Source organism: Ochotona curzoniae, unplaced genomic scaffold (assembly GCF_017591425.1).
Source record: "Ochotona curzoniae isolate NIBS_2020 unplaced genomic scaffold, NIBS_Ocur_1.0 scaffold_4701, whole genome shotgun sequence".
In the NCBI taxonomy this organism is placed as follows: Eukaryota; Metazoa; Chordata; class Mammalia; order Lagomorpha; family Ochotonidae; genus Ochotona; species Ochotona curzoniae.
In genome coordinates this window covers 33,546,510-33,571,573 of record NW_024467122.1, presented here as the reverse complement: position 1 = coordinate 33,571,573, position 25,064 = coordinate 33,546,510, and the positions used below count along the sequence as shown (strand labels likewise).

The 25,064-nt window shown below is 36.7% G+C and overlaps 1 protein-coding gene across 2 annotated transcripts in view; it reads left to right on the top strand.

Annotated features, from left to right (window-relative positions):
• NUBPL (nucleotide binding protein like) overlaps positions 1-25,064 on the top strand; it is a 210,199-nt gene that overhangs the window by 76,038 nt on the left and 109,097 nt on the right. For both annotated transcript variants that reach the window (XM_040969171.1, XM_040969170.1), the window contains exons 5-6: positions 18,968-19,007; positions 19,095-19,185. In XM_040969171.1, the coding sequence (XP_040825105.1) occupies positions 18,968-19,007; positions 19,095-19,185 (131 nt within the window). The remainder of the gene's footprint in view (positions 1-18,967; positions 19,008-19,094; positions 19,186-25,064) is intronic.

Genomic DNA, 25,064 nt, shown 5'->3' with positions numbered 1-25,064 from the left:
AAATTTGTCCTTTTGGGATTGGTTTATTTCACTAAGTGTGGGCCATTTTGTTGCAAATAGCAAGATTTCATTTTTTATGGTGGAATAGTATTTCATGGTATGAATATAACACAGTTTCTTTATCCATTCTTCTGTTGAAGGGCATCTGGGTTGGTTCCACATCTTAGTTATTGTGATTTGCACTGCCATAAACGTGGAGTTAAGGTAACTCTCTCAGATGCAGATTTCATTTCATTTGGATGTTATTTTCATGAGTGGGATGTCTAAATCATATGGCAGCTCTGTTTTCAGTTGTCAGGAATCTCTATACTGACTTCCATAGTAGTTGTACTAATTTACATCCCCACCAACAGTGGATTAGATTGTGTTTTTAAAAAAAAGTATCCAAAAAAAGAGAATAACATATTTCTTCTGTCAAAGTGATCTGTTCAACTCTGAGTTATAGTAATGGCAATTTTTTATATTTAAGCTGTATGTACATGCCTCTTGTAATTTAGGTTTAATTCAGCCTTTCTAACTCTTAGCAAGAAGTTTGGTATGAAGCGTCCCTTGTTATAAACACAGACTGTAATCATTTATGGTCATATCCAATCATTATGAACCAATCTGGAACAGCAAGGGAGGGAGCGGCAGCTTTGCATCTTTAGCCATGTCTGAAATCTCGAGTTGATGCAGGCTCCATCCTGGCTTCCCACGCATAGTGTCTGGCTTGTGGCTGGGTTTGTGCAAAGGATCTCTATAGCACCACCTTCTCTTGCAGCTGGAAACTGCAGGAAGCTGCACACTGCAGTGGTGCTGTTGCCACAAGTTATAACTGCATATTTAAAGTGAGTAGTCTAAAAATGAGAGGCTACTTATTTTTAAATCTGTCTTAGCAGCTTACTTGAATATTTTAAGATCTCTGAGTAGAAATCATACTTCTATACCATTTCTTAGTTGTGAGAGATCTTTGCAGTCTTATTTAGTATATGACGTAGAGATACAATCACATGGCTTATTAAATGATTTAGATTTGTTACTGAAGTATAGATGTTGAAACCCAGATTTTACCTCTGCCTTCAGTTTTATTAAGTGCTATTGCTGTCCTCTGTAGGTGTTATAAAATCATAGAAGTCATAAATGCATGCTAAATGGTACTTTGACTTCTGTCTAAATCCTGACAGTAAGGGAGATTTGACGGCTTCATGACAGCAATATTTGCTAATGAACTCTTCCTTATATTGACTAACTCTTTCTTAGGATTTTTCAAATTTTTTTTCCTGGTTCTGTCTTCTCGAGAATCTAATTCTTTTTCCTTTGATAACCTCTAAACCATTTGTACACTATGATCATTTGTGTGTGTGCGTGCAGCAGAATTTTCAAGTCTTCTCATATATTTTCTTCTATCATTTTTCAGAACACTTAACTATTGTGGTTGTCTTTTTCGGCCATAGATGATTTTTTTTTCAGGATTCCATTTGTCGAGTTGCCCATATTTGAACATTATCTTCACACACAGTATTTTTTTAAAAAATTTAATTATTATTTTATGATGCAGTTCCATAGGCTTGGGGATTGCTTCTTCCCTACCCCCACCCCACTGATTTCACCTGTATTGTTACAATAGTATAGTTCTTCATGAACAATTAGAAGTCCATCATTCTGTTATTTATAGGTACAGTCTTAAGGAATGGAACAAACACTTCTTTGTTCCAAATTGATGAGCAGTACAGTAAAATTCCTTGACTTCTGTAGGCTTGTGCAGTTATGGAAATAAATAAGGAGATACTAATTGGAGTTATCAGACTCCCTTAATCTTTTGTTCCAATTGCATCCGTTTTTTTCCCCACCCAAAGATGTAAATTCTTCAATCCCTAAATGTAGGCAAACTCCCAGTGTCAGTGAGATAGTTGAATGTACACATTATGGCTTCATTTAGTCATATTCATTTCAAAGACCTTCTTAATTCTGGCAGTTTGACAGTTTTGATATTGTTGTTCCCATTTTACTGTGTAGCTGTTGCCACAAATTGGAAAATGTGAACTTTTACTTTCTAAAATATTTGGTCATACTTTGAAAACAAGCACCCTAAAGTCAAGTAATAAATAACAGTGATCATGTAAGATTCTGCTTTATTGTTGTGATTGTATGATACCTAATTGTTGGTCACTATTTGATAAAGGTTGGAGCAAACTGATTTTAATGTTGTCTCTTTGCTCTCAGCAAAATGAATTGTGGCATTTAGCCGGATGAGAAAGATAAGAAAGAATGCAGAATTCCATCAAACAATAAAGAGATTAGTCTGAGTATTGCTGTACATAATATATATTCAGTTTAAAGTAGGCAATTAAAGAAGTTGGTAAGGTGCAGCAATTAGGGTGACTCCTGGGATGCTTGTACTCCATGTCAGAGTGCCTGAGGTTGAGTCCTAGCTCTGCCTTCCCGTTTCTTTCTTTCTTTTTTTTAAGATGTATTTATTGTATTTATTTTTCTATGAAAGGCATATTTACAGAGAGAGGACATACATACACACAGAGAAAGAGAGAGATCTCCTACCTGCTTGTTCACACCTCAAATGGCTCTAATGGCAGCCAGAACTGAGCTGATCTGAAATCAGGAGATAGGAGTTTCTTTGGGTCTCTCATGTAGGTTCACGGTCCCAAGGACTTGGGTTATTCTACACTGCTTTCCCTGGCCCCAAGGAGTGAGCTGGGTTGAAAGTGGGGCAGCTGGAGCTAGAACTTGTGCCAATGCTGCATGCTAAGGAATAGCTTGTTATGCCCCCACACCAGCCCCACTGCCTTCCAGTTCTAGCTTCTTGTTAACATCCATCCCGGGAGGCACCAGGTTAGTGCTCAAGTACTTGGGTCCCTGCCTCCTACCCGGGAAACTTCTCGTGGGTATTTAAGGAGTTAACCAGTGTATGAAATGTCTATTCTGTCTCTCTCCCTTTCAGATACATAAGACAGTAAGCAAGTTTGAAAGCAAAATTACTTTAAAAATGGCAAGTATGTGTGATATATTGAGTTGCAAAATAGGTCATGAGCCTGTGAAGTCCTGGTACCACAAGGAGAAATTTCTTCTGTAGTGTGGTTGAACTCTCCTGGAAGAAGCCCCTAGCTCTGTGACCTTCCTTGACTTTCTGCTAACTCTCTTCCCTTTCTTGTATCTTTGTAGCCTTTAGCTATAAAGTAAATAAAACTTACTGATATTGTTCTTTTTTAGGGTAATCATTGTATTTGCATCCTTGCTTTCAAAGGGTGTTTAAAGCCTTTACAAGAAAAATACAGCATTGTGGCTTCATTTTGAAGTGAAAATTAGGTCACACTCATACACCTACCGGGATTAAGTTTGGTTATAAGTGAAAGAAGTCCAACTCAACAGGGGGTAGATTTGATAGTTTGCTGCTCTTTTCTGTAGGAGTTTGGAGTCAGTCTTTCAGTGCTATGTGACAGTTGTATTTCACCAAGTCTGAAAGAACCAAGGCTTTTTCCATTTCACTACTATGTCATACCTAGGAAGATTTTAACATGAATGATATATTCAATAGTGGTAGAACATTGAAGAAATTGAATTTATTCTGTTTATTAGTTTGGCTTATTAAATTTTACAAGAGCTGCTTATGTATTTATAATGATTTTGGTAATTGGATTTGCAAGACTGCTCTGACATGTGTTTGAAAGACTTGAATGAATGATATTTATATTTATTTAATTTTTACTTGTAAATGCAGTTTTAAATATTTTAGATAACTTAATCTAACTAACTTTATAATTGTGGATAACTGGGAGAATTTATATAATACTGAATTGTTTGAACAGAAAAGGATATGTGGAAGTAATTGTTTTTATTTTTGTGTTAAAATTTTAAATTATATACAAAATAACAAAATTTATATGATGAACTTAAAAGTTTGTAAAAATAGTAAAATCAAACAGACACACAAACAAAAAACACGTATAACTTGTGGTCAAAGCAAAGGTTGTACTGGCTAATCCTCTGTTTCCAAGTGTCAGGATCTCACATGGACTCTGGCTAGTGTCAAGGCTGCTCTGCTTCCCATCCAACTCCATACTTGTGGCTTGGGAAGCAGTGGAGGATGGCCTAGGGTCAGGGCCTGGGAATCCTGAATCCATTGGAGAGAGACCCAGAGGAGGCTTCTGGCTCCTGGCTCAGTATCTGCTCAGCTCTGGCTAATGAGGCCATTGGCGGAGTGAACCAGCAGATGGAAGATTTTTCTCTCTTTGTCTCTCCTACTCTGTGTGAGTCTGCCTTTCCAATAAAAATAGAACTTTTCTTTTTTCAAAAAAGAAGAAAATATGTAACCTTAATTAATTACTATAGATAGCTGTTAGTAACCATTTTTACATCATGAGTCTCACCTAAGGTAACATTCCAAAAGTAAGCACCTACATATGCATATGCATGCAAATGCAGTTCAGACTGCTCAAGTTTTGCTTTTTTCCTATTTGATGTTGTCCAAGAGGAGAAAATACTCTTTAAATTTTGCACTAAGTCTTTCCCTGAATGTTGGCAAGCTTGGCTGGGTACTTTTAAGAGATTCAAGTCAAGACTCAGTTTTTCAGGGATGCTCAGGTTTTGAAAAAGACCTATATGTAGAGAAAAAGTTGTTATAATATGACTTAGTTGACATCCCAGTAACTGTATATTATGTAAAAGTAAAATATGTGTAAATGTTTTTGGGAAGAACTTTTCTTGAAATATGTTATTGTCATACTTGGCTATCTTTTGACTACTTCTTTGATGGCCTAAATATCATAAAAATGTCTATTTAAAACCTGTCTTGGAGTATTGATAATATCTTAGATATTTGTTTAAAAAACTCAGTTGTTTGTCAGTTTTGACCTAGGTTTTTTAGCTTCCCTTTTCAGGAAGTACTATTACTCAAGTATTGAGTAATAAACATTAAATTCTCCTTGTTTTGGAGCCTGTGGGACAGCAGAACGTATTTGTAAACTGTATGTTAGGTACGGAATTACTAATTAGTATAGTAGGAGCTCAAATAACTCTATAGCAAGAAAACAAATAACACAGCTGAAACTGGACCAAGAATCTCAGTAGATATTTCTCCTCCTCTGAATAAAAGAACACAAATGAGCAAGAGGCATATGAAAGAAAATTCAACATCACTCATCTGCAGGGAAATACTAACTAAAGTCACAATGAATATTATTGCACACCTTGTGCAGAATAGTGAATGTGACTAATAATAATGTTTTATACCTTTGAAAAGAGCTAGCAGACTTGATTTTAAATGTTCTCATCACTAAAAATGATGTCTGATGTGATGGATATGTTTAGCTTGATTATACATCATACAGTGTATACATATGTCAAAATATCACTTTTTGTACTGTAAATATGGACAGTTTTTGTTAGGGAAAAAGCTAAATTTCAAAATGAATTTACTTTTTGTTTATAAAAATGGCCATTTTCTTCTCAGCAATATTATTTCAAATATCTATGCCCTGATTTTAAAGAAATCAATATATACTTGAAAATTTCTGCAAAATGTTAAGTATGTGGGCAGTTTTCTGGAATTATGGAATTTTTCTCTTCACCAAACATCCCTAAGACCAGAGCATATCTTGCATTTTCTTTTGTAGAACTAGTTTTGAAAGAACATTTTTCTTTCTTTCTCCCCCCCTTTTAAAATTATTATTATTTTATGATACAGTTGCATGAACTCCAGGATGTCCCTTAACTCTGCCCAACACTGATTGCCCTATATTATTACAGTAGTATAGTTCTACACAAGCAGTCATAGGTCTGTCATTGTGGGCATGGACAATGACAGAGAGCCCATGACCCTATTGTCAAGATATATTTAACAGTTTAATTGGGAGTCCATCTTTGATCTGCAAGTTACAGATGCATACTGCATTGTATCCTCACATTTGGAGATGACAGCTTCCATTACTCAGTTACTATATATCACCTTAAATGAAAAACCAGAAAGCAAAATCAACAACAGCAAGAAACTTACAGCACCATTTTTCTTTTTTTTTTTTTTAAAGATTTATTTATTTTTTATTGGAAAATCGGATATTTAGAGAGGAAGATCCTTCGTCCGCTGATTCACTCCCCAAGTGGTTGCAAATGGCCAGAGCTGAGCCTATCCAAAGCCAGGAGCCAGGAACCTCTTCCAGGTCTCCCCCATGGGTGCAGGGTCCCAAGGTTTTGGGTCATCCTTGACTGCTTTCCCAGGCCAGAAGCAGGGAGTTGGATGGGAAGTGGGACTGCTGGTATTAGACCCAGCTGGGATGCTGGTGTGTGCATGGCGAGGACTTTAGGTGGTAGGCTACTGCACTGGACCCAATACTCATTGAATACTCTTGAATACTCTTGAATACTCATTTAAAAATTTTTTGGTGATTATATGGTGTCTTTCCCAGAAACTTTGTTTCATGACAAAAGGTGCAGTTATCTGTTTCTCTTTGCCACTGTCAACACCACTGTCAACCCATCATCAAACCACATGTCTGCTATTTTTGACTACTCAATAAATTTGTTAAACAAGTGAGTGAATGGAAAGAGTCCTCTTCTATAGGATGTATTCATTGAGATTTTAAAGTAAAATTTGAAGCCAGATATGAGGTTTAGTGGGTTAAGCTGCTATTTGGGACTCCCATATCCATTATTTGTGTGCTGGTTTGAGTCCTGGTTACACTGCTTCTGATTCCCTTTAATGTGCTTGGTAAACATCCTATGATGCTTCAAGTACTTGGGTTTCTGTTATTCATGTTGGAGATCTCAATGGAGTTACAGGCTCTTGGCTTCTCTTTAACCCAGCCCTGACCCTTGCAGCCCTTTGGGGAGTAAACCAGCAGATAGAAGGTCTCTCTTTTTCCCTGTCTTCTGTCTGTCTGTGTATCTCTCCTCCTCCTTCTTTCTCCGTTACCCTGGCTTTCAAATATACACAAACATAAATCATTTTTAAAAATGAAATGTAATTTCTTGGGCTTGGTGTGGTATCCTAGTGATTAAAATCCTTGCCTTTCATGCACTAGGATCCCATGTAGGCACTGGTTGATGACCTGAGTTCTCTACTTTCCATCCAGCTCCCTGCTTGTGGCTTGGGAAAGCATTGGAGGATGGCCCAAAGCCTTGGGACCCTGTGCCCACGTGGGAAATCTTGAGGAGGCTCCTGGCACCTGGCTTCGGCTTGGCTCAGCTCTGGCAGTTTGGCTACTTTGGGAATGAACCAGTGGGCAAAGAATCTTTCTCTGTTTTTCCTTCTCTCTGTGAATCTGCCTTTCCAATAAAAATAAATACATCTTTAACAAGAAATACATTTCTTTTATAAAACAATGATTTATATAGTTTCTTTAAGGTTACAGCTACTGCAAAAGCTAATGATTGCTTGTGAACACAATGACACAGGGTAGAATCTTAAAAGCAGGTGTGTTCTAGAAGTTCTTTGTTGTCAGCCTTGTAACCCAAATCACAAAATCCTGCAACTCTTCAAAGTTTCCTTATCCTGGGCAGCCTCCAGTTTGCTGTGGTATCTTAGAGCCTGTGTCTGCATCTTATTCTTTCATTCCATTGACTTCTTATCTGTATGCCCTTAGCTCCCGAAACTCTAATATAACTAAACAGGTGATATAGTATGAGTTGTATTGTCTATCCAAAAGGCATTGGCTTCTAAGTATTTGTGCATATGTTATCTTTAATGTTAAAAATTTTTTCTAAAATTGGTTTATATTCTGCAACCATAGCATTCTATTTTTTTGGTTATGCTAGATAATGAAAGTTATCTTTTTTTTCTATTGTTTTCTCACTAGTCTTCTTAAAACAATTGTTCATTTTTATGTTTTGTCCTTTTTTAAAAAAAACAAATTAGATTTACATAATTCATGAAACCATAATGTTACAAATCCACATTGAAGCCAGCATTTTGTGTTTGCTGTTATCAATTTTCTGTTATGTACTATTTGTGTTCTTGGTTGTGTCCTTATTGCAGTCATATTTTTTGTAGCATTTTAAAGTTTCATTCGTTTCATATTTCATTGGTAAGGAAGAGAGAGAGAGACAGAGAAAGATCTGCCGCCCATAGGTTCAGGTTGTGTGCTCTGATAAACAGGGACTGGACGAGACTGAAAGCTTGGAACTCTCTGGTTTCCCCTTGGGAATGTCAAGGACCCAAGCATTTGTGCCATCACTTGCTGCCCTGTAGAGTGTATGTTAGCAGGAAGTTGGAATTCCGTATAGAGTCAGACTCAAATCCAGTCATTCTGCCTAGGGATACAGGTAGCATCTCAACTGCACCAACCATCTTCCCCTTACTTGTTTTAGTGTTGCTTCACAGCATTTCACAGCATATACATTCACAGGCATTTTAGTCACTGTGCAAGTGTAATTTTATATTCAGCCCATCTCATGGCTTAGATACATTTTTCTTAATCTGGCCTGTCACTTCGGTTTTGCCAACATGTTGTTAAATATTTTTTTCTATGTCCATTTATTGCTACTGAGTTTCAAATTTCAACTCATAAATCCCTTGTACTTGTAGCTTGTTTCTGCTGCTTAGAAATGAACTTGAGATTTTTAAAAGCCGTGAGGGCTGATCAAAAACTAGTCATGTAATATAAATTTGATAAGACTGAAAATGTCACCATATAAACAAGAAAGATGGAATCTAACCAAAAATTAGTTGAAAGATAAGTCTGAAAAAAAGACCAATTGTGATTTTATTAGCTAAAATATTTTAACTGGATTAAAAATATTAAAGAAAAATACTGTTAGTTTTAGAGATCTTATCTGGACATCACCGGCTAGTGGAAAACAACAGTTGTACTGGCTAACCTTTTAGCTCTATGTTATCTAGTGATCTTGTGTTTGTTGGAGTGATCTCACACCTGGTTTCTGGGGTATTTATGTGGAAAGGATATATAACTTTGGAAGAAATAGGTCTTGACTCAAATTTTTGCTGCTTCTGTATGCGCTCTTTAATTTGACCAGCTAGTTTTCTGATCTCCAAGTGTTCTACATGAAGCATATCATAGGAAGGCCTCATGTGTTAGAGGATGGCAACATGTTCAAGGTTACAACTATAGAGTGGTTGTCTTAGTGTGTTTTCTGCTGCTGTGAGGGAATGTATTTAGTTCATGATCCTGGAAGCTGGGAAATCCAGGAACATGGTCCTCCAAAGAGGACCTTCCTGCTATGCCGTCATTTGCAGAAAGTTAAGAGCAGGGAAGAACATGAAAGGGCTGAACTTGTTTCGATAACAACTCACTCCTTTGATACTGACATTAATCCTGCCTTCATGACATGGTCATCTCTATTATTCCCTGAATCCCAACATGATTGCATTAGGGACGATTTTTTTTTCTATATGTGAACTTTGAGAGGCATTCAAACTATGGCCATTCCACCTCTTGTCCTCCAAATGTCTCATTCTCACAGTTAACAATAGTCTTTCCATCTCTTTAATCCCCGCAATCTCCCTCCTGTGCCCCCCCCCCGCATCATCTCAGAAATACCAAGTCTAGAGTCTCATCTAAAGCAGATATGGGTGAGACAAATTCTTTACCAGTGAACTTGTGAGATTAGCAAGCTGTGTCCCTTCTGAAATGCAGTGATAGGACAAGCACAGAATAGACATTTCTGTCATACTGCACTTCGTGCTACTGCAATGGAAAATCAGAGACTGGGTAATTTTGTGAATAAATTTGACTCCTGGTTCTGGAGCTGAGAAGTTCAATAGTATGGTGCTGGCATCTGATGAAGTATTTTGTGCTGAATCAAAACAGTGTAATGGCAAGTAAGGACACTCAGGATGGGGGCTGGGGAATAGGGGATCTGAACTCACAAGACATCCAGAGGTGTGGTAACTAACCTTCTCCTATGGTAACAACACCATTCTTTTTATTATTATTATTATTAATAACATTGTATTGTGTGATACAGTTTTATAGGTACTGGGAATCCCCCACCCCTCCCCTAATCCTCCTCCCATGGTGGATTCCTCTACCTTGTTGCGTAACCACAGTTCAAGTTCAGTTGAGATTCCTTCATTGCAAGCATATATCAAGCATAGAGTCCAGCATCTTATTGTCCAGATAAGTGCAACGACTTCTTGGGGAGACCATCTCTATTCTGAAGGTAGAGACAACAGAGTAAAATCCCGATCGATTAAAAGCCCCAACATAACATCAGCAACAATATACAATGTTATGGAATTAATTGACATAGTATTGAGTAAACAATATGTTAAAAACAATGCAAGTTCTTAACCACATCCTGTGACTACTCCATTGACATTTCAACAATTGAGGTACAAGACAGTTATAGGAGGGGTGTGCAGGGAAATCTTCAATACCTTGGTGACGAGTACTTACTCTTTGTGTCCTACCTAGTAAGGTATGTGTGAGCCCATGATGACCAAGCTTTCCTTGTTGTTCTCTGCCTATCTATTCTAATGTGTGTGTGTGTGTGTGTGTGTGTGTGTGTGTGTGTGTGTGTGTGTGTGTGTTTGGAGGAGGGGGCTCTGGAGCGACCCTGATGGTCATTACAGAGAGGATGGGGACCCAAAGTTGGAACTAAGTAAGTACCAGAGAAAGCTCCTCTCCCTAGTCCCAAAGGAAGTTTACCGATCTTCTGAATCCGAAGACCCCTCTGGGTTCCTGGCTGAACAACACCATTGCTGAAGGGAAAACACTCATGATCCAATCATGTCTATAGCCCCACCATTTTTTAAAAAGATTTATTTATTTTACTTGAAAGTTCAGATTTGGAGAGAGGTATTTTCTGTCCCCTTTTCTTAGAAATTTCTCTCACATGTCAATTCATCACTTTTATATTCTGTCTTCTACAAAGTTCTCTAACGTGAGCAGAAGTCTCCCAAGTTCTTTGCAGGTGTTTCACGAAGGATACTCTGCGCCAGTTTCTTCATTTCTGTCTGCAGCCTTATCAAAATGGCTTGTTATTGTCTGTTTGTATCATGATTACGATAATGAGCAGTAGGAATCCCTAAGCAGTGTTGGCACTCCCTGCAGCAATTGTATTTTACCAACCGCTCACAAAATTGCCCTTAAAGCTCCATTCTTGGCAGTGCAGGCTTTTTCTAGTGTACTCTTCCATATTCTTTCAAACTCTACCCCTTATCCAGTCCTAAAGTGATTGCCACATTTTTAGGGAATTTTTAGAGATATATCTCTACTTCTGTTGTTAAAATCTATGTTAATCAGGATTCTTCAGAGACTGAACCAATAGGCATCAGATACATAACGTTTTTCAAAAAGTTTGTGGAAAATTAAATTAAAGAATATATTTATTTGCTGTAAAATACTTGGAATCTGTGTGAAGTTTAAAAATAATACACATTTTTCCATGGCCTTTTTGAAGATCATTTAATGCATGGATTTCAAAATTTTGTGCTCCAGAATATGTCTAATTCTGTTTTCCACAAACTTTTTGAAGTTCCTTTGCATGACTGGAGATTTATTGGGAGAGTTGGCTTACCTGATTATGGAGACCAAGAAAGCCTGTGCCAGGCATTTGCATGCTGGAGATCCTGGGATGCTGGTTGTATGGCTCTGTCCACGTCCTCAAAGCCTCACCCAAAGAGGCTAGTGGTGTGATTTTCATTGTGAGACTGATGCTCTGAGACCCCGGGTAGAGCAGGTGATAAGTCCTATGATGTCCAAGGACAACAGAATTTTCTTGTTCCAAAAGAGGAGTGAAGAATAGCCTTTGTTCTGGCTTTTCTGTTCTGTCTGAGCCCCCAGCCGATTGTTTGGTGCTTGCCACACTGAGTCCAGATTTTCTCCATTAAGTCCAGTGTGTGCCATGCCAGTCTTCTCTGGAAATACTTAGCAGATGTTCCAAGAAGTAAAGCTTTGTCAGTTCTCTAAGTGTTCTTTATTGCAGGCAAGTTGTCACCTAGGATTAACTATGACAGCTAATTTCTTCTGTTAGATAATATTTTATGGCAATAAAAATGCAAATGATTCTTTAATATCTATTTACCTTTTGACTATTGAGCTATTTACAAGATTGTTGTGACCATTATATAAACATGGGTTTATGAGCACCTGCTGTGCTTAGCAAAGAGAATGCCTTATTTAGTTTGTGAGACAGAGTAGAGCTATAAAAAGAATAATAGAACTGATAACATTTGTGTCATATCAGGTGATGGAGGAGATTGCGAGAAGGGATAGTTATGGGGGCTGAGTCTGTAGGTTTCCGTAGAAGAAAAGGATTTTGATAAGGAGAGGAGCGCCTAGGGCTAGCCTAGCAGTTTCTGCAAGTATAAAATGGATATAGTACTTTCCTAAAAGAGTTGTTTTAAGGATTTTTATAAAGTATCTAAAATATCTGAGTGCTTTGTGTGACACATGTTGTAACTTCTATTTTGTTACCCTTTTGGGTTAAACCTACGTAGTTCTCTTTGCATATATTTTTACCTCTCAGATTCCAGAATGCTTCTTTTTTTTTTTAAAGATTTATTTTTATTATTTTTTTATTGGAAAGGCAGATATACAGAGAAGAGAGACAGAGAGGAAGATCTTCTGTCCGATGATTCACTCCCCAAGTGAGCACAACGGCTGATGCTATGCCGATCCGAAGCCAGGAGCCTCTTCCAGGTCTCCCACACGGGTGCAGGTTCCCAAAGCTTTGGGCCGTCCTCGACTGCTTTCCCAGGCCACAGGCAGGGAGCTGGAAGGGAAGTGGGGCTGCTGGGATTAGAACCGGCGCCCATATGGGATCCTGGGTGTGCAAGGCGAGGACCTTAACCACTGCACCACTGCGCTGGGCCCCAGACTGCTTCTTTAAGTTAGAGATGATGTTTTCATGTTAAATATCAGCTTGCTTCTTGGAATGTAATGCTGAAAAAATTCCGAGATCATACCTGGCTTCAGCAGAGAAAATCGCTGTGATCAGTTAGTGATGTGAAGGCAGGTATAAAGTAAGCTGGAGGTAGGAGATTGCGGTACGTAGGTTATTACTGTAACAATATATAGAAAGCTTTTATTATTCTTACTTTATGTCCTGTTATGTTGTATTTGTTTGTGGCCTTCCATCTATTATTTCTTACTAAACTTTGTAGTATAGAATGGCAAGGTTTGGAAAGCAGGATACTAAATTTGTACCTGCATGTCTCATTCTTTGGTAGATTAGTCCAAGATCAGACAAGAATCAGATACCATTGCTGTATCTGAGCTGGATGGGAAGTGGAGCTGACGGTATTAGACCCGGCGCCTGTAAGGGATCCCGGCATGTTCAAGGCGAGGATTTTAGCTGCTAGGCCACACTGCTGGGCCCCAAATTTTATTTTTATTATTTATTTTCTCCTTTAACTTTTATTTTTGATGATTTTTACATAGTTAACTAGGGTGATTAGGGTCAAGGGCTACAGGAATGTGGGTGAGATCACAATTTGCACATTCTCTTTTTTCCTTCCTGTTTCTGGGGGAAGAGGGGAGATGAGGAGAGAAGCCACACCCAGCCTCTGCATCCCAGGATGGAGGGCAGCCACTCAACACCACCCAAGGGTCCTTGATCTGAGGCATGATCTGAGGGTCCTTCTCATGAGGTTTCGATAGTTCAACAGTTCTGAATTACTGCCTATCTCCCTACTCCAAGCACGAAGAAATTGCTCCAGAATCCACTAATTGACGTAGTCCACCTTAGAGTCTCCTTTTGCCCAGGAGACTCATTGCCAACATTTGGCTGGGGTGGTTGATCGAATTGTTCTGTTCTTTGTCCTGATATGGTACCAGGTGTTCTTTGCAGACTCCAATGTACTGCCGTATCCTCCATGTACACCTGGATATGCTGTCCACTGCTCTGTCTAAGCCACTGAGGGGCCAAGTTTTAAATGGGAAGTAGGTTAGATTATGGCGAAGATAACTCTGAATGAGTGGGCTTTTCGAATGCATATTCCTGAACGAGCTTCGACTTTAAGATGATGGATTCCTGGGGTGGGAGAGGAGACTTCCCAGGTGGCACTCAGAGAGAATGAGTGTTGAGAATGAATTGAATGTTAATATTAAGAGTTACAAAAGGCAGACAATTCCAAATGCATTAAGAATTTTCTTTATAATGTTATTCTTTATAATCTTTAGTCTCTAGTTTCCTGGATTCCTTTCTTTTCTGTTTCCATATACAACATTATTATATTGTTTTTTTGGCCACCCAGATGGTATTCCACGTGTCTTTTTTTTATGGGTGGAACTAATATCTCACCTTGACACGTGGAGTTCTTCTAACAGAACGATAATAGATATAACTCCTTTCTTTTGTTTTATTTATTTGGAAGTCAGAGTTTCACATACACACATATACTGAGAGAGAGAGAGAAAGAGAAAGAGAGAGAGAGAAAGAGAGAAAGAGAGAGAGAGAGAGAGAAAGAAAGAAAGAGAGAGAGAGAGAGAGAGATTTCTTCCATCTACTGATTTATTTCCCAGATAGCTGCAGTGGCTGGGGTTGAGCAGGGCCAATATTACGAGTCTAGATATTCTTCCAGATTTCCCAGGTGTGTGCAGGAATCCAAGCACCTGATCCATCTTCCACTGTTTTCTTAGGCCATGAGCAGGGATCTTGGTAGGAAGTGGAGCAGTCAGCATCCAAATGGGCTTTGCCACTACACAGCAGCATTGACTGCACAATTCCTTTCTTGCATCTAGTTTTTCCTATGCAAAGACTTTGTTTCAGAAGAAAAGGAAGAAATAAACAACTAGGTGGTGAAAAAGTGGAATTGTACAATTTATACTGAATGACCTCTCCTACTTTCTTATTAATGTGTGGACAAAGGCTTGTTTTCATAAAAGTGGTTTTCATTTTTTAATTTACTTTAAAAATTTTTTTTAAAAAATACTACTTTTAAAATTCATGAAATGAAGTTGTATGTTGTGCCCTGCCCTCAATTTAAAAAGTGAATTTAATGTCTCTAGTTGTATGGTTTTACATTACAGGGTTTTTTTGTGTGTATAAATTTATTCCTGAATCTTGTTATTCAACTGTACTCAAGCCACTTCCTTTAATGTGAGAACCAGGGAACAGAGTAAAAGACACAGGCGAAAATTTCTCGGGGATATTGTTAACATCAAGCAAATGGTAATGTGTATGAACAGTGATAACCCTAGCAAGGTTTCACGAACAATAATATCTTGACAAAAAGATCTGATTCTAGATTAGATGTCCTTCGAACATTTAGCTTTGTTAGCTTTAATAGAGAGATTTAGAGCAGTTCCTGTGTCTGTGTTCTCTTTACATGGCTCTTTAAGAATTTGACATGGTTACAGTGACATACATTATAGCTTGCCAATTAGTTTATAATATAAAAGCAGTCCCTCCATCTGTTTGAAACCTACTTGTGACACAGAATTCGTAAATTAAATTCACGCTTGTTAGAAATGATAGGGCTTCTTTTTGTAATAGAGCAAAGCAAGGAAGATGTATTGTCGCTGTGGCAATTGAATAGTTTGACTTAGCAAGAACCGTTTTGAGCTTGAATTGTTATCAGGAGGATATGCTTGGGTAAGAAACAGTACTGTCTGTCACAAAAACTTCAGCTTCTGATGGCTTCTTCAAAAAGTGATTATTCACAGAGGAGGAAATTCCAGCGTTTCTATATAAACTTTGTTAAATTAAAAAATCCATTTATTTATTTACACAATCAGAGAAAAGCAGGGAAATAGACAGAGACCCCTGTGCTAGATGGTTCCGTAGCTGCCCATAACCTGGCTGGATCAGGTTGAAGCCAGGAGCCTGTAACTCAGTCTGGTCTCTCTCCTCCATGCATGGCAGGGACCCAAGTATTTGAGTTGTCAACTGCTGTTTTGTGTTTATGGGAAGCTGGGATCAAGAGCAAACCTAGGACTGGAACTCAGTTAGTCTATATGGGACATAGATTTCCTAAGCAGTGACTTCACTCTTGAGCAAGCAAGTATATTTTGTAAATTTTGCTATAGACATTAAAAAAAATACAATTCTGAGGTAAAGAATTGCTTTGCATATTAAAAAACCCTGTAATTTGTGCCTGTAATTATGAATTGTGCAGTATTTCCTTTTTTAATTAAATATGAGTTCAGACTAGGCAATATAGCATTTCTCGGAATTGTGTTGGTCAGCTAAAGTAAGATCCTTTTAGATAATATTAATTCTGTTTTCTTATTTATGGAATAATGAAGATTGTGCTGTAACCTTGCTTTTAATGTTTATTCTCTACATTTTTAAGAGTTCACTGTACATTTTTCCATATAACATTTTGCATATTGAACAGGGACCATGATAATCTCTCTTGTCATTCCAATTTTAGTATGTATGCTGCTGAAGTGAGCACCTGTTAAATTTTGAAGGAACATATTTAGCATGGGATAAATCCATTCATATTGCTGAACTTTCAGTTTATAATTCATCATTCACTAATTGCAAGAAATATTTAGAGTACACACTCATTTTCTTTGGTTTTGGATCTAACATACTGATGAATGAAATTGAAGATTAGTTCCTTATTTAGTGTTTGAAAGTGTTGGTATTTTGTTTGGTGGAAGGATTTTTTGACTATCCTACTTTCAGTTTGCAATCTAGGCTTGAATTTCAAGCTGTGTTTTGAATATATTTAAAGTAGTTTTATCATCTTCTAATGGAGGGTAAAGGCAGATATGACTTTTTAGTTCTACTTTATTATGGGATAATTTTTACCATTTGGTGGTAGTGAAAATTGTTGAAAAAGAAATTAATTTACTGAAGAGTAGATGAAAACTATACTCAGAATAAACCAACGAAGAAAGAATTTAGGAAACAAATTGAAGTGTGAATGATAGTGTTCAAGATAGATGTAGGCAAAGTTCTAGAAGGACATAATGGAGTAAATATGACAGAAGCTTATTTAAAGAGGAAATGACTGAGAATTTTCCAAGATAGAAATAACCTTTTAGATAACAATGGCAGAAAGGTGGTGTAACTGGGAGGATTATTAGATTTGACATATTCAAAGAGGAAGATCGAAATATTGATTCATTTTACTTTTGAAATTCGTATATGTCCGTCTTTATATTACTTAGTAATCACTCTGAGGAAGGGTGAACTAATTTCCACAGTAAAATACACGGTAACATAGTGAGAATGCCAATCTCAGAAAAATCTCAGAAAAGAAGGATACTGAGAAGAGGTGAGGCAAATAACGCAAAAGGTAGGATGACATAAATAAATTCAGCTATTTGCCTGTCAATTCTCTGGTTAAAAGACTATGATTGTTTGAAAAAAAAAAAAAAAAAAAAGAACTATTTAAAACAAAGTGCAGATAGCTAAAAGCTAATTACAATCCTGGGTAACTAAAACCTAAAATTTAAACAGAATGAAAGTAAAAGGTAAATAAGGTGAAATGAAAATTGATGTAGCTATGTTACTGTTAGCCAAGAATATGTAGAACATACTTTTCAGGCTTACTCTGAACATTTATAAAAATTGACAGCAGCCATAAATTTACCATGCCACCATGTGCATTTCCATACATTTCAATCAGTCCTACCATAGTCACTGTACAATTAATTTAGCAATTTGTAGCAAAGTGACAACTAAAAATATCTGCACACTTGAAAATTAAAAATCTGGCTAAAATAAATATAACTGGAATTGAAAACCTGTGAAATACAGCTAAAAATAGTGGTATGGTTTGCATGTGGCTTGTTGAAATTCAGTCCCCAGTATGAGATATTGAGAAGGTGCAGAGAATTAGCCAAGCAGATAAGATACCAGTTAAGATGCCTAATCTCACATCAGAGTGTGTTAGTGATGCAGACCTTGCGAGATATCAAGAGAAAAATTGAGACTGAGTTTTGGCCTGACCGAGAATAGCTTTCTTGTGCATTTGAATAGTGAATGAGCAGATGAGAGTTCTTTCTCTATGCCTCTCTCTCACTCTTTCTTTTTAAAAAAAAAAATGATAATCTATCACATGGAAGAAAAACTTAGGATAATTCAGGTTGGGCTTAGTGGGAGATCTAAGTCACTGGAGAACCTGCCCTTCTAATGTAGCTCTCATGAAACCCTTGAGCTCTCAAAAGACTCAGTTGGAATGAATGCAGCATATAAGCCCATGCTTTTTGGCGTCCCTTTTGGTGACATAATGTCTAGCTCTTGGCATAAAGCCATCAATCCTTCATAGGCTAAACTATTTGGGCTGCCTAATCTTGACACTTAGCTTCCAAAATTCTGAGCTAAATAAACCTCTTTATAAAATGAGGTGTTTTGTTAAGGTCACAAAAACAGACTAACAAAAATACTTAAAGCAAATGAATAATTTTATGGATTCTTATGAAAAGAAAAAGACTGAAAATTAATGAGCAACCATTTACCTTGAGAAAGTAAAACAGTTGAATAAACCCAAGCAAGGTAGAAGGAATGAAATTAATGAGCAGAAAAAGCTAAGTAGCTGAATGCTTGACAAGGTGGATTTTTGAAAATGGAGTCGAGGGTAGAGTAGTTGTGAAGAGAAGACCTGGACAAACATATTGAGAATAAAAAAGGAGAATGTACATTATGTAGTATGGGTTCCACTTACAATAAAATATTTGAGTGTTGCTACCCTAGTACGTTTGAAACATTTGCTGAGATAGATAATTCCCAGAAAAATGTGTATCACCAAAGCTGGTTTAGGAAGAAATACAAAATCAGAATTATACATGGTATCATGTGGATATCTTCCTCCCACAAAAACTGCAAGTTGTGAAATCAGGAAACTAATCATTCAAATCTTATACAAACTCCTTGAAAAAAGAAAATATTATATACCGAATTGTATATTATATATATTATATACTGAAGAAACTAGAAAGTAAGAAGTAGTGCATAGCAGTTAACAAAAGTTGGGTGCTTTGTTAAGAATTTGCAAGTTGCATGAAGAAAGTTATGGCTGTTAAATTAGATGTGGGAAGAATGAGCAATTGATTAGAAATCAAAGTGATTTACATAAAACAATTTCTTCCTCTAAAAGAAATTTTTTTTCTTATTTCAGGTAACCTCATGAGGCCTCTTTTGAACTATGGTATTGCTTGGTGAGCATATCTTTTTTCCCATATAACTTTCAGAGTGACACTGATGAACGTTGGTGAATCAGCTGTGCTCATGTATTCCCTTTACAGTATGTCCATGGGCTTCCTGCTGGAAGAGACTGCTCCAGTTGTCTGGAGAGGCCTAATGGTGATGTCAGCCGTTGAAAAGCTGTTGAGGCAGGTAGGAAAACTGCACTAAGGATCATTTCATTCTTGGCAATGTTGCCTTTACTGCATTTGTTGGGAAGAGGATTGTTAAAATTGGCAGTCAGGTTTGAGATATTTTACAAAGAAATCCAGATGGGCAGAATCTATCATGAGTAATTGACACCTGATGAGTTATGTGGCACCAAGACCCAAATTTAATGTTACATAATTTAATCTTTCTCTTTGCTGATGAGGTCTTATTTATGGCTTTATTGAATGTGTAGCAATAGCAGATGTATTTCGTAAGTAATGTGCATTCTTTAAATTTGTGGCTGGTCTCATTATGGGTAATATTGAGTTATAAGGATGACAGAAGTTCCTCAGGTATAGGGAAAAATTGTGTAATCCATGGCATTGTGATTTTACACTGGGTCAGACAAACAGTAAAAGTTTGTTTTGTCCTAAATATATGATTGAATGGTTATATATTTGTGCATATAATTTCTGTCTAGTCAACAGTGGCTTATCCTTAAAATAATATTAGATTGGATAAACTAATTTAATTTTTTCCTCAGTAAATATCAGTTTATAATTATATTCTAGGTAAATATTAATAGAGCTTTGCATTTGCCCCACTACTTTATAACAGCCACCCTTTATTCACATCCTGCTTAGGTTCAGGCAGTATGCTCTATATTGATCAGTCTAATGGTGGATATTTCTAATACACTTTTGGATGTTTAAGTAGATGTTTAAAATATATCTTGATCTATAAAGTTAGTCATTTCACTGTGACTCCTTAAGTACTATTTTTTGCTGCTTTAGTTCTGATAAATGTGCTTTTTGATCTTTTATCCTAAACTCCTCCTATTCTCCCAGGTATGTCTTGGCTGCATTGCCTCTTCTGTTAGATCATGTAGACTCTCCAAGACACCCACTCCCCACTAATTCCTTTGTGACCTTGACTTTTATTTGTCTGTAGTAGCAAAGTCTCTCTATTCTACTGCTGGATATTGTCAAGGAATATAGAATAACTTGTGATAATTGTCTATACTGTGGATTTTTGATTTTCAAACCAGGCATGCTCTCAGCACACAGTCATCTGATCTTTCTCATTACTCTTAATATTTATCAAAAGCCCAGCCTACAAATTACTTAGGGAATTGGGTAGTGTGGCAAAGGAACAAGTAGAGTTTTTATGAAAATGAACTGATAAATAAGTTCTATAAAAATAACAATTTTTTTTTCTGACAAGTGCTGAAAATATGTGTTTTGGTATCTGTGCTAAAAAATATCAAGATGAAAGATGGGACAAGAAATGGATTCAGATCTTATTTTGTTGGGATACACAGCTTATCAAGAGTAGTGAATGGAGTTTATATTTACCTACAGTGTTGTAAGATCACATTCATCTGAATGTTTGAGTATTAGGGAGCTGAAATGCTGTTATTGTGAGAGTGACAGATTTGCTTTAGAAAACAGATATGTATTTGGGAGGCTTAATATTCCTTTATGAAATTTTAGTACCTGGACAGAAGCTTTTTACAGCAATGGATTGTGAGGGAGACCTGATTCATTGGCTTTAAAATTAGATACAACATGAAAGAGTGTGAAAACCGTAAGTGTAGAGAAATCATCCCAAAATATAAACAGCCGTGTAATTGTCATTCAGAGCAAGATGAACAATACAATACCAGTGTTTCAGAAGCTCTTCCCTTGTCCTCTTCTAGGAACTGTTTTGGGGGCGGGAAGAAGAGAAATACTATGGTTGGTCTGCCAGCAACAACTTTAAGATTGGATTAAATTTGTTTACTTGCTTTCTCTGAGACAGTATGTTCTTGAGCTAAAGTTAGGGGATGCACAGATTTTAAATATTTAGTTAATGATTTTTAATGAATATATACCTGTGCATTTATTCATAACCCAGTGAAGATGGCGGACGTTTTCAGTTCACTGAAAGGTTTCCCTGGCTGCTTTTGTTCAACCTCCCGTAAATAAGTTTTCTATATTCTTAAATTTAACAAAAAATAATCATGTAATATGTAGCCTTTGGTATCTAGTTTCTCTTAGTTAGGCTAAAAGTTTTGAAATTCATCTTTGTAGTGGTGTATCAGTAATTGGGTCCTTTTTATTGCTAGATTGTATATAACCAGATACTGCTTGTGGACATTTGAGTTATTGAAGGCATTTGACTTGTCTCTAGTTTTTGTGAAGAATACTACCATAAATTTTACAAAGGATAAATAAAAAAAATACTTGGAAAATGGAATTAAAAGATTAGTAAAAATTAATATACATGCTTGAGTGTTGTGCCCGGCGTGGTACCCTAGTGGCTAAAGTCCTTGCCTTGCCTGCACCGGGATTCCATACAGGCACTGATTAGTGTCCTGGTGGCTCTGCTTCTCATCCATCCCCCTGCTTGTGGGCTGGTAAAGCAGTTGAGGACGGCCCAAAGCCTTGGGACCCTGCACCCATGTGGGAGACCCAGAGAAACCTCCTGACTTCTGGCTTCGGATCAGCAGAGCTCTGGTTGTTATGGCTATTTGGGGAGTGAATAATTGGATGGAAGATCTTCCTCTCTTTCTTCTCTCTGAATATCTGACTTTGCAATTAAAAAAATATTTTTAAAAAAGCTTCTATTGTTTCCAATTTCTCTCTCCCTATTTTTTTGGTGTGGGGAGTGTCTATTCTTTTTTTGAGGAGAGCTTTTTCCTGCTGCTTTTTAAGCATTTGTATTTATCTGAAGGGAGGAGAAGGGAAGAGATATATCAATCTCCCCCATCTACCAATTCATTCCCCATAGGCCTGCAACAGAGGAGGCTTGAGGAGGCTGAAGCTGGAAGCTGTGAAGCCCGTTTTTGTCTCCCACAGGGTGGAGGGCACCTGTGTGTTACAGCCCTTACACGCTGCTTCCCTGGCTGTACAATAGCAGGAAGCTAGAACTGGGAGCAGAGTTGACCCAAATCCAGGCATTCTGTGATGAAAAATTGCTGTGTTGAATGTTCACCAGACACAATGTTTATTCTTGACTGTTCTTGTTAAATGTTTATTAATTTTCTTGTGCATTTTTAAAATGAACATCTTTAGATCTTTGAAATTTTCTGTAATGACTATTTCTAGTTTCATTGTTTTCTACTTTCATCGTTTATGTTCTTCTTTTGTTTATTTTAAGTTGAATTCTTTTTCTGTCTTAAGGCAGAAATTTGTAAACTTTTCCTTTGACAAACATAATTAAAACTGTAAGTTTTGCTCTAGGCATTGCTTAAAAATTAACAAATTATTACATGTTTTTATTGTCCATAAGTTTGTATTTGTATTTTAGTTTGCCTACTCAAGGATATTTGAAGTGTTCAGTTTAATTTACATACTTTTGGGAATTTTCTTAACAACTTAATGACATTGATTTCTAGAATGACTTTTATTTATTGGGGAATATGTTCTGTTATATTTTAACGCAGAAAAGTTTTGAGATAGACTTTTCATGGACCAGCATATTATTTGGGCTTTTGGAAAGATTATGTATTTTGCAATTATTGTGGTTAGTATTGCATAAATATCGTTGATAAATATCATGGGTCAGGTTGTTTGACATTTTTGTTCAAACACATTATTGAGTTGTGTTTTTGAGATTTTATTTACTTCAGTGTCAGTTGCAGGGAGAGGGGAAGAGACAAAGACACAGAAACAGGAAGAGATCCTGCATCTGCTGCTTCACTTCTAGATGCCTACAAAGGCTGGGGCTGTGACTGCGGCTGTGTCAGGGTTCCTACATCTGGATCTTCCATATCTGTTGCAGAAACCCAAGCCATGACTTGGGCCATGTCAGGTTGCTTTTGCTGGAACATTACCAGGGAGCTAGATTGTAAGTGAAGCAGGAACTGGTGCCCACTGGGGACACTTGTGTCACAGGTGGTTTTGCATGCTGGCCTTTAACACAGCTCTAACCCTTTAATTGTTAGTTATGCTCCTCTATATTTCTAGGGAACTGCTTATATTAAAGTCTACTTTAGCTGATGCTAATCTAGCCCCATTTTGTTTCTTATAATTTCCATGTAGTATCTTTTTTTGATGTTTTTACCTTTAACCAACCCTGTTCGTTAAAGTAAGTCACTTAAAAACAACATTTAGTTGTGTCTTGTTTATTCAGTGTAATATTTTGCCTTTTAATTTGAGTGCTTTGTATACTTTGTGTAATTATTGAGATGGTTAGGTTTACGTGCACCATTTTGACTTTGTCTTCTTTTTTTCATCTTTCTTTTTCTTCCTCTGTTTTCTTGTATTGTTTTAGGTGGATGAAATACTTCTTAATTGCTATTTGAACTTTTCTGTTAATTCTTTGTCTTTAGATATTGATTCTGTAGTTGCTTTAGAGGTTGTTTTTCTTTTTAAAATTAACACTGTGCTAGTTAATATAAAACGAAGAACCCTGCAACCATGTGGTTTCATTTACTACATTTGTGTGAAATGTTTTGAATATACATATTATAGTTTCCCAATACAATGCTTTACAATTTGTTTAGTTTTCTCTTAAGCTAATTAAGAAAATAATACTTTATATTTACCCATATGCTTACTATTTTTAGTAGTTTTCATTTCTTTTTTTAAATATGGTTTTCATCTGATTTGTTCTGCTTTATTTTAAGAGCTGATTTAGTTTATTCTGTGGGTGCACTGGTGATTAATTTTCTCAACTACCTTTTTATAATGTCTTTCTCTAAACATTGAAGTTGTGCTCATTTAATCCTAGTAGATATGGGTCAGTATTAACAATGATCACATGTTTTTTTATCTTGTTCGGTTCTGATTCCTAGGAGCCATCTGAGATTCAGAATTCTTAGAATTAGTGGTTACTTTTATGTGGTAATTTTCATTTGTCTTATGTCAGAGTGAAAACCTGGCTTTCTTCTTTCCTCATTTGTTTTAACATGATGGTTGAATAGGGAATGGAAAAAGCCAAACTATAGGATCTGAAGAATAAGTTTATGTAAGACCGTTTCAGTGGAAGTGTTTTTTGTTGGATAAAAGAAGACCAACTGAGGATTGGGAAAATGGGGAAAAGGAAAGAAAAGCAGGATGGTAGTCTATGGAAGAATGGTGGTTTCAGGAGAAAGCATTTTTGTTTGTTTTCCAAAAAGGAACTTTTTTCAAAGTGTTAAGATTTAGTGAAGAGGGCCTGACAATTGTTGAAAATGATAGAATTATTAGAAAAGTAATATTTTGAATGAATTAAGAGGAATTGACCAAATGTTTGATGTTATTTTGGGCTTGGAATGGAAAAAGGGGCAGATAAAATATTCCAATCTTACCACTAACAAGAGGTTAGCGAAAGTTTTTCTTTTCTTGGGTTTCTCATTAGAAAGAATAATATGGTACATTTACTTACTGAAGCAATGGTATGTAAATATATAGTCTTTATAAAAAATATAAAGTCTTTATAAACATTATCTGGGGAGCAGGAGCAGATAGCCTTTCATTCCACTCTCTCTCAAATACTTTCACTCTGTAGAGCTCAGGCAGGGCTAAGATTTTTGCATTTTTTTTTATTGAATCATCCCAGATGACTGTGATGCTGGTGGTTCTAAAATCAGGTTTAAGCATATTGTGGTACAGAGGCAGAACTCTTAAACCTTTTTAGAGAAATAAAGGAGATGAGGCGGTAATTAGCATAATCTCTAACAGCAACAAGGATCCACTGGTTGCTAAATATTAAAATTTTTTTCTTAAGTTTTTATGAATGTTTCCAATAACTCTCTGGGAGCCTGAGATATGGGCAAATCTTAGGTTGAACCCAGGATTTGCAACTGTGATAGCAGAAGGTCTAAAGAAGAAAATATCTGTTGAATTAGTGAAAGAAACATTGAAGATGTGTCCTGGGTTTCCAGGAAGACAGCTTGTCATCAACAATCAGGAGAA